General features: G+C 49.9%; 2 protein-coding genes across 3 annotated transcripts; one reads left to right on the plus strand and one right to left on the minus strand.

Annotated features, from left to right (window-relative positions):
• Positions 1-3,884: 3,884 nt before the first annotated feature.
• On the plus strand, positions 3,885-10,743 carry COX6A1 (cytochrome c oxidase subunit 6A1). Its single transcript, XM_055237815.2, has 3 exons — positions 3,885-8,253; positions 8,403-8,545; positions 10,467-10,743. Exons 1-3 carry the CDS (start codon positions 8,022-8,024, stop codon positions 10,548-10,550), a joined length of 459 nt encoding a protein of 152 aa, XP_055093790.2. The 5' UTR covers positions 3,885-8,021; the 3' UTR covers positions 10,551-10,743.
• A 2,962-nt stretch (positions 10,744-13,705) lies between these two features.
• TRIAP1 (TP53 regulated inhibitor of apoptosis 1) lies at positions 13,706-16,156 on the minus strand. 2 transcript variants are annotated; one of them, XM_055237821.2, is made up of 2 exons: positions 15,965-16,156; positions 13,706-14,701 (listed from the first exon to the last, which is right to left on the minus strand). In XM_055237821.2, the coding sequence occupies exons 1-2, from the start codon at positions 16,154-16,156 to the stop codon at positions 14,618-14,620; spliced, it is 276 nt and encodes a 91-aa protein (XP_055093796.2). In that variant the 3' UTR covers positions 13,706-14,617. The 2 variants fall into 2 exon arrangements, with proteins under 2 accessions (XP_055093796.2, XP_063470814.1); XM_063614744.1 differs by having other exon boundaries at positions 15,706-16,156.

Genomic DNA, 16,156 nt, shown 5'->3' on the forward strand with positions numbered 1-16,156 from the left:
TGGTGGCCCCTTCCTGTAATTCCAGCATTTTGGGAGGCCGAGGTAAGAGGATCACTTGAGCCAAGGAGTTTGAGACCAGCCTGGACAACAAAGTAAGACCCTGTCTCTACAAAAAAATTAAAATATTAGCTGGGCATCGTGGTGCACACCTGTAGTCCCAGCTACAGGGGAAGCTGAGGTGAGTGGGAGGATCGCTTGAGCCCAGGAAGCTGAGGCTACAATGAGCTGTGATCACACCACTGCACTCCAGCCTAGGTGGCAGAGCAAGACCCTGTCTAAAAAAAAAGTGGTAAAGTGGTCAGATGCTAGATATGTCGGAAGAACTGGCAAGATTTGTTGTTGATGGATTGGATATGAAGTGTGTGTATGTGTGTGTGTGTGTGAGAGAGACAGAAAGAGAGAGGGAGAAAGTCAAAGATGATTCTAGAGTGCTTGACCTGACTTAAGGAGTGGTCATTTAGAGGTAGGGAAAACAATTTATGTAAAGTGCTTACCACAGATATGGACACAAAATAAGTGCTCAATAAATATTAGATATTCTTTAGATATTCTTTGTATTAATGATTTTGGTTTCCTGAGCTGTCTAACTTCAGTCACACAAAGCTTTGCAAATGCTGAGCATACCTGGAATAACATTGTAGCTATCACTGGGTGTGGTGGTGTGCACCTGTGGTCCCAGCTACTTGGGAAGCCGAGGCAGGAGGATCACTTAAGTCTGGCAGTCCTGAGCTATAGTGTGCTATGCTGTTTAGGTGTCTGCACTAAGCTTGGCATCAATATGGTGACCTCTGGGGAGTGAGGGGCCACCTGGTTGCCTAAGAAGGAGTGAACTGGCCCATGTCGGAAACAGAGCAGGTCAAACTCCTGTGCTGATCAGTAGGGGGATCCTGCCTGTGAATAGCTGTTGCACTCCAGCCTGGGCAACATAGCAAGACCCCATCTCTAAAGAAAACAAAAGCAAAAAAAAAAAAATCATAGCTATCATGCTTCTGTATGTGCTGTATATACATACTGTCAAGCACATGGCAGACAGAATCTTTACTTAGAAGGGCTATTCTACTGTGGCCAGACATGGTGGCTTATGCCTGTAATCCCAGTGCTTTGGGAGGCCAAAGGTGGGTGGATCACTTGAGGTCAGGAGTTCGAGACCAACCTGGGCAACATGGTGAAATCCCATCCCTACTAAAAAAACAAAAATTAGCCAGCCGTGGTGACACGCGCCTGTAGTCCCAGCTGAGGCAGGAGAATCACTTGAACCTGGGAAGCAGAGGTTGCAGTGAGCCAAGATCATGCCACTGCACTCCAACCTGGGTGACAGAGTGAGACTCCGTCTAAAAAAAAAACCAAAAACCAAAAACAAAAAAAAAGAAGGGCTACCCTGCAAGGTGTATGAAAGCCCTATGAAAAAATGAACATTTCTTTAATTTCTTAACATATTCCAGGAATTGGGAATTTTTCATTTAATTGTATCTCCACCACTAGACTACGCTGCATGAGAGAGAGGGAGCTTATAGTTCTGTGGACTAGTGTACACACTTAACACATAGTAGTCACCTTAGTATTTATTAAATGAACCTACATTAACAGAGATGGAGACTGAGTAACTTCCCAAGGTGGAGCTGGGTTTTAATAAATATTTGTTGTAGGCTGGGTGCAGTGGCACATGCTTGTAATCCCAGCACTTTGGGAGGCCGAGGCAGGTGGATCACTTGAGGTCAGGAGTTTGAGACCAGCCTGGCCAACGTGGTGAAGCCCCCATCTCTACTAAAAAATACAAAAATTAGCCGTGTGTGGTGGCACACGCCTGTAATCCCAGCTACTCGGGAGGCTGAGGCAGGAGAATTGCTTGAACCCAGGAGGTGGAGGTTGCAGTGAGCCAAGATTGTGCCACCACACTCCAGCTTGGGTGATAGAGCAAGACTCCATCTCTCTCTCTCTCTCTCTCTCTCTCCATATATATATATATATATATATATACATATATATATATATACATATATATATATATACACACAAAGGAATGAATAAATGCATATTACATTATTACATTCCTATTGTATAGAAGAGGAAGCATAGCTGGTGGCAAACCAGAGATTTGAACCCAGGAGTTCCTGATCCCTGTCTTGAACACTTTCTTTTTCTTTTTTTTTTTTTTAGAGATGGTGTCTTGCTATGTTGCCCAGGCTGGACTTGAACTGGGCTTAACGGATCCTCTGGCCTCAGCCTCTCAAGTAGCTAGGACTACAAGCAAGCCCAGCTAGCTTAGACCCTTTGTATGGCCCCAGCGTGGGGCCTCATATAGCCTTTGGCTGTGTTTGAGGACATGTTTGACAGATTTGATGATCTTGATTGCACCATGAAGTATAAAAACTTAGGCTACTCGAGAAAGATTTCATGCTAAATCAGGTTGTAAAGCTCTAGTAATATGATCCTAAGGTTTCGTCTTCATGAAACTGCATGACCTTAAGGCATCGGTTTCAGCTAACCTGCCCAAGGCCACACAGGCTATAAGGGAACAAGATGTGAGCTCAGTCTTCTCACACTAGAGTCCCTGTTTGTTCTCCTACCCAGGACTTTATTGTTGTTGTTGTTTTGAGACCAGAGTCTTGCTGTCGCCCAGGCTGGAGTGCAGTGGCATGATCTCAGCTCACTGCAAACTCCGCCTCCTAGGTTCAAGGGATTCTCTTGCTTCAGCCTCCCATATAGCTGAGACTACAGACTTGTGCCACGATGCTGAATAATTTTTGTATTTTTAGTGGAGACGGAGTTTCACCATGTTGGCCAGGCTGGTCTCTAACTCTGACCTCAAGTGATCCACCTGTCTCCGCCTCCCAAAGTGCTGGGATTACAGGCGTGAGCCACAGCTCCGGCCTTTTGTTTTGTTTTGTTTTGAGATGGGAGTTCAACTCTTGTTGCCCATATTGGAGTGCAATGGTGTGATCTCAGCTCACTGCAACCTCCGCCTCCTGGGTTCAAGGGATTCTTCTGCCTCAGCCTCCCAAGTAGCTGGGATTACAGGCATGTACCACCATGCTCGGCTAATTTTGTATTTTTAGTAGAGATGGGGTTTCACTGTGTTGGTCAGGCTAGTCTCGAACTCCTGACCTCAGGTGATCCACCCACCTCAGACACCCAAAGTGCTGGGATTACAGGCATGAGCCACTACATGCAGCCCCCAGGAGCTCTTGATCTGAGGCACAAAGATGCTTAGGGGGTTTCCAAATATATTTTATGGTCACCTATTCTCCCAACAATATCTGCTATACTGTGTGTTTACACATAGGTGTGTTTTTACAGGAAAGGGTTCAAAGCTTTCATTAGATTCTTTTTTTTTCTAATAAAGAAAAAAGCTTTGTTGCCCAGGCTGGTCTCAAACTCTCAAGCTCAAGCAATCTGTCTGCCTCGGCCTCCCAAAGTGTTGGGATTACAGCCATGAGCTACCACGCTGGTCCTCATTACATTCTCAAAGGGGCCTATTAAAAAAAAAAAAAAAAAGCCTGCCAGGCGCGGTGGCTCACGCCTGTAATCCCAGCACTTTGGGAGGCCGAGGAAGGCGGATCACAAGGTCAGGAGATGGAGACCATCCTGGCCAATATGGTGAAACCCCGTCTCTACCAAAGTACAAAAAAAAATATTAGCCAGGTATGGTGGTGCGTGCCTGTAATCCCAGCTACTCAGGAGGCTGAGGCAGGGGAATAGCTTGAACCTGGGAGGCGGAGATTGCAGTGAGCTGAGATCGCGCCACTGCACTCCAGCCTGGCAACAGAGCAAGATTCCGTTTCAAAAAAAAAAAAAAAGTTTACTCTCATTTTATGTTATATACTTTTTTTTGTTTTATTTTTTTTAATTTGTTTTTTTATTTTTTTATTAATTTTTTTTGCACACAAAAACAATAAACATTTTCTAAAAATACATACAAACAAAAAGGTGCGTATCAAACATATTAGGAAGGTTGCACATGGGAAGTCGGGGAATAGAAATGGGGGGTGGGAGTTAAAATAAATGAGAGAGGGACTTTATATGGATCAGTGATAATAACTCAATCCTCTATTTGACAAAGAAGAAGGAGAAGGAAGAGGAAGAAAAAGAAAGTGGGATAAAGGATCAGAAAGGGAGGAAAATAGAAAAAATTAGAGTATGACTCAGGGTAGACCTGTTTTGTTGTCACTGAGTTGGTTAGTTGGTTTGTCTGTTGTATTTTTCATGTTTCGCCAAGTTGGCCAGACTGGTCTCGAACTCCTAGCCCGAAGTGATCAACCCGCCTCGCCCCCCAGAGTGCCGGGACCACAGGCGTGAGCCACCACGTCCAGCCCCCACATTGCTTCTGGCCTCCGTGGTAGACCTCCCAGACGGAGCGGCCGGGCATAGGCACTCCTCACTTCTTCCCAGACACGGGGCGGCTGGGCAGAGGCGCTCCTCACTTCCCAGACGGGGCGGCCAGGCAGAGACGCTCCTCACTTCTTCCCAGACGATAGGTGGCCGGGCAGAGGCGCTCCTCACTTCCCAGACGATGGGTGGCCGGGCAGAGGCGCTCCTCACTTCCCAGACCGGGCGGCTGGGCAGAGGCGCTCCTCACTTCCCAGACGATGGGTGGCCGGGCAGAGGCGCTCCTCACTTCCCAGACGATGGGTGGCCAGGCAGAGGCTCTCCTCACTTCCCAGATGGGGTGGCCGGGCAGAGGCGCTCCTCACTTCCCAGACGGGGCGGCCGGGCAGAGGCGCTCCTCACTTCTTCCCGGACGGGGTGGCCGGGCAGAGGCCCTCCTCACTTCTTCCCAGACAGGGTGGCCGGGCAGAGGCGCTCCTCACTTCCTCCCAGATGGGGCAGCCGGGCAGAGGCGCTCCTCACCTCCCAGACGGGGCGACCGGGCAGAGGTGCTCCTCACCTCCCAGACGATAGGTGGCCGGGCAGAGGCGCTCCTCACCTCCCAGACGGGGCGTCCGGGCAGAGGCGCTCCTCACTTCCCAGACGGGGTGGCCGGGCAGAGGCACTCCTCACTTCCCAGACGATGGGTGGTCGGGCAGAGGCGCTCCTCACTTCCCAGACGGTGGGTGGTCGGGCAGAGGCGCTCCTCACTTCCCAGACGGTGGGTGGCCGGGCAGAGGCGCTCCTCACTTCCCAGACGGGGCGGCCGGGCAGAGGCGCTCCTCACTTCCCAGACGATAGGTGGCCGGGCAGAGGCGCTCCTCACCTCCCAGACGATGGGTGGCCGGGCAGAGGCGCTCCTCACCTCCCAGACGATGGGTGGCCGGGCAGAGGCGCTCCTCACCTCCCAGACGGGGCGGCCGGGCAGAGGCGCTCCTCACTTCTTCCCGGACGGGGTGGCCGGGCAGAGGCCCTCCTCACTTCTTCCCAGACAGGGTGGCCGGGCAGAGGCGCTCCTCACTTCCTCCCAGATGGGGCAGCCGGGCAGAGGCGCTCCTCACCTCCCAGACGGGGCGACCGGGCAGAGGTGCTCCTCACCTCCCAGACGATAGGTGGCCGGGCAGAGGCGCTCCTCACCTCCCAGACGGGGCGTCCGGGCAGAGGCGCTCCTCACTTCCCAGACGGGGTGGCCGGGCAGAGGCACTCCTCACTTCCCAGACGATGGGTGGTCGGGCAGAGGCGCTCCTCACTTCCCAGACGGTGGGTGGTCGGGCAGAGGCGCTCCTCACTTCCCAGACGGTGGGTGGCCGGGCAGAGGCGCTCCTCACTTCCCAGACGGGGCGGCCGGGCAGAGGCGCTCCTCACTTCCCAGACGATAGGTGGCCGGGCAGAGGCGCTCCTCACCTCCCAGACGATGGGTGGCCGGGCAGAGGCGCTCCTCACCTCCCAGACGATGGGTGGCCGGGCAGAGGCGCTCCTCACCTCCCAGACGGGGCGGCCGGGCAGAGGCGCTCCTCACTTCTTCCCAGACGGGGCGGCCGGGCAGAGGCGCTCCTCACTTCTTCCCAGACGGGGCGGCCGGGCAGAGGCGCTCCTGACTTCTTCCCGGACGGGGCGGCCGGGCACAGGCGCTCCTCACTTCTTCCCGGACGGGGCGGCCGGGCAGAGGCGCTCCTCACTTCCCAGACGGGGCGGCCGGGCAGAGGCGCTCCTCACTTCTTCCCAGACGGGGCGGCCGGGCAGAGGCGCTCCTCACTTCCTCCCAGACGGGGCGGCCGGGCAGAGGCGCTCCTCACTTCCCAGACGATGGGTGGCTGGGCAGAGGCGCTCCTCACTTCCCAGATGATGGGTGGCTGGGCAGAGGCGCTCCTCACTTCCCAGACGATGGGTGGCCGGGCAGAGACGCTCCCCACCTCCCAGACTGGGCGGCGGCCGGGCAGGGGCTGCAATCCCAGCACCCTGGTAGGCCAAGGCAGGCGGCTGGGAGGCGGAGGCTGCCGCGAGGCCAGACCACGCCACCGCACTCCAGCCCGGGCAACACCGAGCACCGGGTGAGCGAGAGTCCGTCCGCAGTCCCAGCACCTCGGGAGGCCGAGGCGGGCAGAGCAGTCGGCGTCAGGAGCTGGCGACCAGCGTGGCCAACATGGCGAACGCGTGCCTGCAGCCAAAGGAGGAAAAGCAGGCAGCCGTGTCGCGCGCCGGCAGTCCCAGGCAGTACGCGGCGCGGGCGGCAGCGAGCCGAGTAGATTGCAGCCTGGGCCATAGAGGGAAAGAAAAGGGAAGGCAGGGAGGCAGGCAGGCAGGCGGGCGGGCGGGCAGGCAGGCAGGCAGGCAGGCTTTTTGTTTTATTTTTAAAGCTGCTTTTAGACAAGTCGAAGGAAGAAAAAGGAAGGAAGAAGGGGGTAAGGAGGAAAGAATTTTGTAGACAAGATGTAACAGATGTCAACTTTTTTTTTTTTTTTTTTTTGTCTCCCAGGCTGGAGTGCAGTGGCATGATCTCAGCTCACTGCAACTTGCCCTCCTGGGTTCAAGCGATTCTTGTGCCTCAGCCACCCGGGTAGCTGGGATTACAGGTGTGTGCCCAGGTAATTTTTGTATTTTTAGTAGAGTTGGGGTTTCACCATGTTGGCCAGGATGGTCTCGAACTTCTGACGTCAAGTGATCCGCCAGTCTCGGTATCCCAAAGTGCTGGGATTACAGGCGTGAACCACCACTCCCGGCCAGATGTCAATTTTTGTTTCCACGATTTCAAGGAAGAGAAAGCCAGTGTGACCAGAGGTCAAAAGATGAGAATGTTGGCCTGGCACGGTGGCTCATGCATGTCATCCCACTATTTTGGGAGGCCGAGGCAGACAGATCACCTGAGGTCAAGAGTTTGAGACCAGCCTGGCTAACATGGTGAAACACCATCTCTACTAAAAATACAAAAAATTTGCTGGGCGTGATGGTGCACGCCTGTAATCCCAGCTACTCAGGAGGCTGAGGCAGGAGAACTGCTTGAACCTGGGATGCAGAGGTTGCAGTGAGCCTCCAGCCTAAGCAACAAGAGTGAAACTCCGTCTCAAAAAAAAAAAAAAAAAAAAGATGAGACTGTTGAGTCAGCATTAGGATCCAGATCTGCTGGCACCAATTTTAGTGCTCTTTATACTTTCTGTTGCTATTCATTCATTCATCCATTCATTCAGCAAATTTATATCAAGTATCTGGTATGTGCCAGGTATGATTCCAAATGACACCATTCCCAGATTATTCTGAGAATGCTGCAGTGCCAAACTCTTGGTATCACAGACTTTGTATTCTAGTGGGGGAGACAGACAAAATAATAATATAACGACGAAGGTGCAATGTTATGTGCCATGAGAACACGCAGTCAGAGGATGGCGAGGAAGGGGAACGGAATTTTAGACAGGGCGGTCTGGGATCAGAACCTCCAGATGCCCGTCCATGGACTCCAACGAAGGGAGCGATTCCAGGTACCAGGGCACTCTGCACAAACCTCTCCTGAGCTTCCGCCTAGCCCAGGTGGGGACGGTAGGGAGACCGGAGAGCACACGCATGCGCACGAAGGAAACGGTAAAGCCTGAAGGGAGGTGCAGAGCGCATGCTCTCTCTTGCCTGAGACGCCGAGGATTTTGACAAGGACTCTGTAGTCCGGGATGATAGTGCTCAGCTTAACGCCAGTGGGAGGGCGGTGCCCAATAGTAACTTCCTTTGGAGGTTGCTGTCCCGCCCCCATAGCCAATTTTCTACTTCCGCTTCCGGCGCTGCGGCAGTCCAGATCGAAAATGGCGGCAGTTGGTGTGTTTTCGGTATCTCGGCTGCTGGGTCGGTCCCGCCCACAGCTGGGGCGGCCTATGTCGAGTGGCGCCCATGGCGAAGAGGGCTCAGGTACTGGAGCCAGGGTCGACGGGTCGGGCCTCAGCCCTACTTGGGCGAGACAGGGAGGGACTGTGACCTTGGCCCGAGGCCTTGCAGGAGGGAAAGTGAGGCCGGGGCCCGCCTCATACCGGGGCTGAAAGGTTGTGGCTTCTCCGCAGCTCGCATGTGGAAGACCCTCACCTTCTTCGTCGCGCTCCCCGGGGTGGCAGTCAGCATGCTGAATGTGTACCTGAAGTCGCACCACGGAGAGCACGAGAGACCCGAGTTCATCGCCTACCCCCATCTCCGCATCAGGACCAAGGTACGCCCTCGCACATCTCTTCAAGCGTCCGTTCTCTTTTCGTTGTGTGTGCCTTAGTGCAAGTTCTTCATTCTCTGAAGGCATGGGTGCCAGGCGTGTACAGCTTGTTTATCCTCACAAACAGAAAATGTATGTTCTTCCATTTTGTGGAAGGACAACTGACACTTGAGATTACGTCTCAATTTTCTTCTTCAAGGTCATACAGTAAGTGCCCTTAAGTTTCCCTTTTCTCCGATTCATCCTACCTCCTGCCTTCTGAGACAGTTCTTTTTTTTTTTTTTCTTTCTTCTGAGACAGTTCTGAAACAGGTGTCCGTTGTGTAAAGCGTGGAGGTTTGGGAAATCCAATTAGAGTGGCAAAGTCTGAAGGTGGTTGGCGTAAGCGAACCCAGCTACATGGGAGGCTGAAGCAGGAGAATCCCTCGAACCTAGGAGGCGGAGTTTGTAGTGAGCTGAGATCGTGCCACTGCACTCCAGCCTGGGCAACAGAGCGAGACTCTGGTCCCAAAACAAAACAACAACAACAAAACATGGGCATCTGGCAGCTACTAGTTGCATAATGAAGAGACGGACAGCTTTCTCTGTTCCCCACCAATACCTTATTTTCTCGACTGTTTTATCATTGGCTGTTGATGTAGATAATATTACAATGATGTGTCCTCTGTTGTTTGCTGTATCTTTAACAAGGGCTTATTCTGATTCTTCAATACTGGCCGTGCGCGGTGGCTCACGCCTGTAATCCCATCACTTTGGGAGGCCGAGACAGGTGGATCACCTGAGGTCAGGAGTTCAAGACCAGCCTGGTCAACATGGCGAAACACTGTCTCTACTAAAAGTACAAAAAATAGCCGGGCGTGGTGGCGGGCGCCTGTAATCCCAGCTACTCGGGAGGCTGAGGTGGGAGAATCCAGGAGGTTGAACCCAGGAAGAGGAGGTTGCAGTGAGCCAAGATCCAGCCATTGCTCTGCAGTCTGGGCAAAAGGAGTGAAACTCCGTCTCAAAAAACAAAAAATAGTAATAATATACTTGATATTAGCCAAAAGGCCGAGAAGCGATGAAAAAATTATTATTATTATTATTATTATTACATCACCTAGCCCATATAGGACTGGCCTTGTAGAAACTTAACCTAGACTCTTGAATTTTTTGAGTCTTTGAGCGGCACTCCCACCCTTGTACAGTGGAATTAGAAGCCAAACAGTAAAGGTTTCTCAACCTCAGCACTGTTAACATTTGGGGCTGGGTAATTCTTGTTGGGGGGCTATCCTGCGCATTGTGAAATGTTTAGCCATATCCTTGGCCTGTACCCACTAGGTGGCAGTAGTACCTGCGCAACCCCGCTCCCACTTCCTCCTCCCCCACCCCATCACAATGTCTCCCCATACTGCCCGGTGTCCCCTGGAGGGGCAAAATCACCCTGGATTGGAGACCGTTGCCCTAAAGTAATGCTTTTCAAAGGTAATAGGCAAGATAATTGAGAGTGGGCTGCAGTTTCCCAGCCCAGATATTGTTTGAAGTCTGGGATGGTGCCAGAAGTCTGCATTTAATTAAGCATCTCCCTCCCCTAATACTCACTGCCACCATTTTGATACAGGTGATTTGAGGATTACACTTTCATAAACACAGCACTGGATATACTAGTTACTAGGGAGAGGATTATGAGTAACTAACTTGAGCTTGCATTTTCTGCCATCCATATTTGTTTCTGGAATTAAAACTGTCCTGTAGCCAGGATAACTTTAAGGGCTCCCCTGGTAGTTATAAGAGCTCCTTAAATAATGGGAAGATTGAACTATGCCAGTAGATAAAGGACTAATTTCCATTTTGTTTTTATATATGATCTGTCGCCCTGTTATAAGCAGTTCATGACAGTGTTCTTTCTGAATTATTTTCTGGAATTATCTGACATCTTCACTCCACAGCCGTTTCCCTGGGGAGATGGTAACCATACTCTGTTCCATAACCCTCATGTGAATCCACTTCCAACTGGCTACGAAGATGAATAAAGAGAGTCTGGACCACTACCCGGGCACCAGGGACCACAGCACTGGTTTGGACCATTACTCTGCACATGGACCAGAAAAAGTATATGGGACCTTAAGCTCACCTTCTTTACTTGTATCAAATGATGACTGGTATGCTGGTCTTCCATCCCTTTGCTTGTGGCAAGAGATGGCTTAAATAAATAACTTAAACTTAGATTGGTCGTGAGCTGAGAGTTACTTTCTTTGGTTGTGTTTTTTCGCAGAAATTAGCATTTGAGCTTCCAGTCAGTGTCCAAGTTGAAAAGAAATTGGCATTAGTTATTTCTGTTTCCACAGTGAAGGTCTAGGCTGCTGTTTAGTGTTACAGGTCCAATTCAGCCCACTGAATAAGTGTTTATTACAGCCCCTCTTGGTTTCTTGTGCCTGATGTGGGTAAAGGATCCAAGTGGAGTGGTGCTAATTAAGGATCAAGATTAGTCCTTGGCCAGGTGCGGTGGCTCATGCCTGTAATCTCAGCACTTTGGGAGGCTGAGGCTGGCAGATCACCTAAGGTAAGGAGTTCGAGACCAGCCGGGCCAACATGATGAAATCCTGTCTCTACTAAAAATACAAAAATTAGTTGGGTGTGGTAGCGCACTCCTATAGCTGGGTGTGGAGGCTTGAACCCGGGAGGTGGAGGTTGCAGTGAGCCAAGATCGTGCCACTGCACTCCAGCCTGGGCAACAGAGTGAGACTCTGTCTCAAAAAACAAGATTGGTCCTTGACGGGCCTGAGATATCAAAGACATTGAATGATTAGCAGAATGGCTGCAATTTACACCTGAAAGAGGTATCTGTATTTCTCAAGAGGAAGTGCTTGATCTAGGTCTCATCTTTTTCCTGTCCCATTCCACTAGCATTTACTGCAGAATCTTCCCTGTAGTCATAATTGTCTTGAACGTGTCAAGTTCTTTTCTTTTTTTTTTTTGAGACGGAGTCTCGCTCTGTCGCCCAGGCTGGAGTGCAGTGGTGCAATCTCGGCTCACTGCAAGCTCTGCCTCCCAGGTTCATGCCATTCTCCTGCCTCAGCCTCTCCAAGTAGCTGGGACCACAGGCACCCGCCACCACGCCTGGCTAATTTTTTGTATTTTTAGTAGAGACGGGGTTTCACCGTGGTCTCAATCTCCTGACCTCGTGATCCGCCCGCCTCGGCCTCCCAAAGTGCTGGGATTACAAGCGTGAGCCACCGCACCCAGCCATTTTATTTTATTTTTTTTGAGACAGACTTTCGCTTTTGTTGCCCAGGCTAGAGTGCAATGGCATGATCTTAGCTTACCACAACCTCCACCTCCCAGGTTCAAGCAATTCTCCTGCCCCACCCTCCTGAGTAGCTGGGATTACAGGCATGTTGCACCACACCCGGCTAATTTTTTGTATTTTAAGTAGAGACGGGGTTTCTCCATGTTGGTCAGGCTAGTCTCAAACTCCCAGCCTCAGGTGATCTGCCCACCTCAGTCTCTCCCAAAGTGCTGGGATTACCAGTGTGAGCCACTGCGCCCAGCCAGCTGGTTTATTCTTGAGGCTCAAAGGAACACTTTCGTGGTAAGGTTCAACAGGCAACAAGGTATTTCATATTATATTACATTAAACTGGTAATGTAAAAGTAAGGCATATACAGTACGGAATAGAGAATCTCATTATCTTTGCCATTTTGTGATATAACAGCCTGCACTTGAGTCCCTGTGGAGCTGTTTTGGTTGTGGCCAGTCTGAGTTTAGGACAGATGCATTATATTTAAGCTTGCTGCCTGGCCTCCCTTGGCTGGGTTCCAAACATCTTTTATAATCCTTGGATAATGGACCCTAGCCAGTCATAAAATATAAATGAAGAATGTTTTGAAATGACATTAAGGACAAGTCACATTAAATATGATGTAGCAGTTGGTAAAGTGGAGAAAAGACAATAGAATTAGGGCCTTCTATAAATCAAGATTCTTGGTTTATTTTTCAGACGGTCTTGCTCTGTGACCCAGCCTGGAGTGCAGGGGTGCAATCACAGCTCACTGCAGTCTCCACCTTCCAGGCTCAGGTGATTCTCCCACCTCAGCCTTTCGAGAGCTGGGACTACAGGCACACACCACCATACCTAGCTAATTTTTTTGTAGAGACGGGGTTTCACCATGTTACCCAGGCTGGTCTCGAATTCCTGAGCTCAAGTGATCCGCCCATCTCAGCTTCCCAAAGTGTTAAGATTACAGGCATGAGCCACATACCCGGCCTGTAATTCAAGTTTCATACTTTGGGCATATAATAAAACCAAATTACTCAAGTAATTGTGGGGATTACGTGACATTCTGAGGTATGTAAGTGCTCTCCTGATCCTTTTTTGGTACCATAGTGTATTTGTATAGCCTACTGTGGAAATTTTAGAAGTCAGTGAGGGTTTGGCTGGGTGCAGTGGCTCACACCTGTAATCCCAGCACTTTGGGAGGTCGAGACTGGCGGATCACCTGAGGTCAAGAGTTCAAGACCAGCCAACAGGCCGGGCGCGGTGGCTCACGCTTGTAATCCCAGCACTTTGGGAGGCTAAGGCGGGCGGATCACGAGCTCAGGAGATCGAGACCACGGTGAAACCCTGTCTCTACTAAAAATACAAAAAATTAGCCAGGCGTGGTGGCGGGCGCCTGTAGTCCCAGCTACTCGGAGAGGCTGAGGCAGGAGAATGGCGTGAACCCGGGAGGTGGAGCTAGCAGTGAGCCAAGATCACGCCACTGCACTCCAGCCTGGGTGACAGAGCGAGACTCTGTCTCAAAAAAAAAAAAAAGACCAGACAACATGGTGAAACCCCATCTCTACTAAAAATACAAAAAATTTAGCTGGGCATTGTGGTGCATGCCTGTAATCCCAGATACTCAAGAGACTGAGGCAGGAGAATCACTGGAACCCAGGAGGTGGAGTTTGCAGTAAGCCGAGATTGCACCACTGCACTCCAGCCTGGGCGACAGAGCCAGACTCTCAAAAAAAAAAAAAAAAAAAATCAGTGAGGTTTCTGATTGCCATACTGTACCACCTAGCTTAGACAAGTCACTTTTTCTTCACCTTTAAGTTACAAAACACAAAACTCTCCCCAGTGTATATATGAGGTTTGTAGGGTAACAGGGTAATAGTTCCATAAAATGCACTGAGTTCCAGAGGCAAATAATGATAGAAACTAAATGTTACAATTTATTCCATCTTCAGGATTACAGACATTACAGGGCAGGATGAGTAAACAAGGCAAATGAAGCGAGCACCTTCAGCTTCGCCCACCCCCACATTTAACCAGATGCAGCATTTTGACATTTTTAGGATATGCAGGTTGACAATTCACTGACTTGGGTTGAGAGCTAGCAATAGCAGATCTTTGCAATTTAGGTTCTTCTTCCACAGCTATTCCAAGTATCTTAATTCCAGAACTACACACTGAGAGCTCTGAAATGGTGTGCACTGCAACATTCTTGCAGCTTTCACATCTTAATCTGACACCTCTTGTGAAGGCAGGGAAGTGTGTTAAAAGCTGTCTTCCTCTTTGCTAATCCAGGCCACCACCAATCTTAACCATTAGTTACTATATAAAAATAAAAGTGTGCTCAAAAGCACTCACTGAAACTGTTGTGCCCAGATCCCTTTTCAGAGCATTAGTTCCCTGAGAGGAAAAAAGAGGTCCTAACAAATCGCTTTCATGAACGATGACCCCAGTACAGTGTATATAATGTCTTTCGCAGCAGAAATCGAGAGGTCAGGCAGCTCTGCTCATCCTGCCTAGTTTATCATCGTTTGCATACAAGGTATATTTATGTAAAGCTGATTCCACGCCAAGTATTGCAACTATAATCTCAAAAAATTGCTCAATTTTAGCACACTGAGTTCCTGCAAGATGCCACAGCAGGTGAGAAATCATCTCAAAGAGTTCATCTTTTACAACTGAGAGGAAAACATCGAAGGAGGAAATAAAACTCCTCTCTCCTAAGTTCCTCATCAAATCTGATGGCTATGTTCACAGAGTTAGTTGACAAAAATCCAGAGTCCTCAATTTCTGGACTTGGGAAATCCTTCAAGGTGACTGTCAAGGTCAAGAAGAATTTTCAGGCTTTTCTTTGCCATGGCCCATGAACTCCAGTCCTTCAATAGGAATCTCTTTCTCCTTTATTGCTTTCTGGTAGAAGGAGAAAACACATTATAAAGACCTATATGAAGCTTAAGTTGCAAGCTTTGTAAATATGACAGTACAAAAGTAAAATCAAGCTGATTATAAAGAGTTATAACCATGATTCAAACCACATACTTTTTAAAAAACAAGTACCGGTCGGGTGTGGTGGCTCACGCCTATAACTGCAGCATTTTGGGAGACCAAGGCAGGTGGATCACTTGAGGCCAGAAGTTAGAGACCAACCTGGCCAACATGGCGAGACCCTGTTTATACTAAAAATACAAAAATTAGCTGGGCATGGTGGCGCATGCCTGTAATCCCGGCTACTCGGGTGGCTGAGGCATGAGAATAGCTTGAACCTGGGAGGCGGAGGTTGCAGTGAATTGAGATCGTGCCATTGCACTCCAGGCTGGGAGACAGAATGAGACTGTGCCTCAAAAATAAATAAAAACCAGAAGTACCATAATGAATAAATCAAGTGTAAGACCTGAGGGAGACTGGAAAAGGAGTTGTGAGGGAACCGTTAAAATTAAGTGAAATTTGAAAAATAATCATCACTTTGTGTTAGTGAAAGACTTAGGTTCAAATCTGGGTTCCAGGACTTACTGGCTATGTGACCAACTGTAAATGGGATGAAGACAGCAACTACGTCGGGGAATTGCCGTGAGGATGTGTTGAGTTAACTTATTGGAAGTGCTTTGTCCAGTGCTGTTCTTACAATTCAAAGCAGTTCCACATCCATTGGTCCAGAATAAACATTTACTGGCTGCAGTTGCGGGGACTGGTCAAGAGAGATAAACAGGCTAACGAAGGGTTTATAACAACAAAAAAATGTGACCCTCCAGTCTGAAGTCTAAAGTATAACCCCGCCCAGACCCCAGCAGTAATAGTGGAAAAGTGCACCACCTGCGAAAGAATCAAGGAAACCTGATGCTAGTGAACTCGGATTAATCACTTCCTATTTCTGAATGTTAGTTTTTTATGTATAAAATATGAGTAACTATGCCCACCTTGCGAGTTTAGGATGAACACCAAATGAACCAAAGGATGTGACTGTGCTTCTTGAAAAGCACTGCACCAGTATTTGCCATTCGGAGAGACACCCAAGTGGCCTCGGTGGTGATGGTAGGGGAGCGAGCTCCTGCGACTGGCCTCACTGCGACTTTTCTCCACCCTTCCAGTCCAGTCCAACCCCCGTAAAATACGATGAGTGTGGTGGGACACAGCGCGGAGAATGCGGGGCCTGGGAACAGAGGCGGGAGGGCTCACCTGAACACACTGTTGGTAGCGCTTGAAGAGGTCGGTGCACGGGTCTCCGGAGCTGTCCCCCTTGAGAAACTTCTCGGCGAACCAGCGATTGAAGCACTGGTCGTACTCGCGCTTCATGTCCGTGCATGCCTCCCCCACACTGTTCATGGCGACAGTGGTGGCGGCGGCGACGACGGCGCACTCTGATGTCAT

The sequence above is a fragment of the Symphalangus syndactylus genome, chromosome 13 (assembly GCF_028878055.3).
Source record: "Symphalangus syndactylus isolate Jambi chromosome 13, NHGRI_mSymSyn1-v2.1_pri, whole genome shotgun sequence".
NCBI lineage: Eukaryota > Metazoa > Chordata > Mammalia > Primates > Hylobatidae > Symphalangus > Symphalangus syndactylus.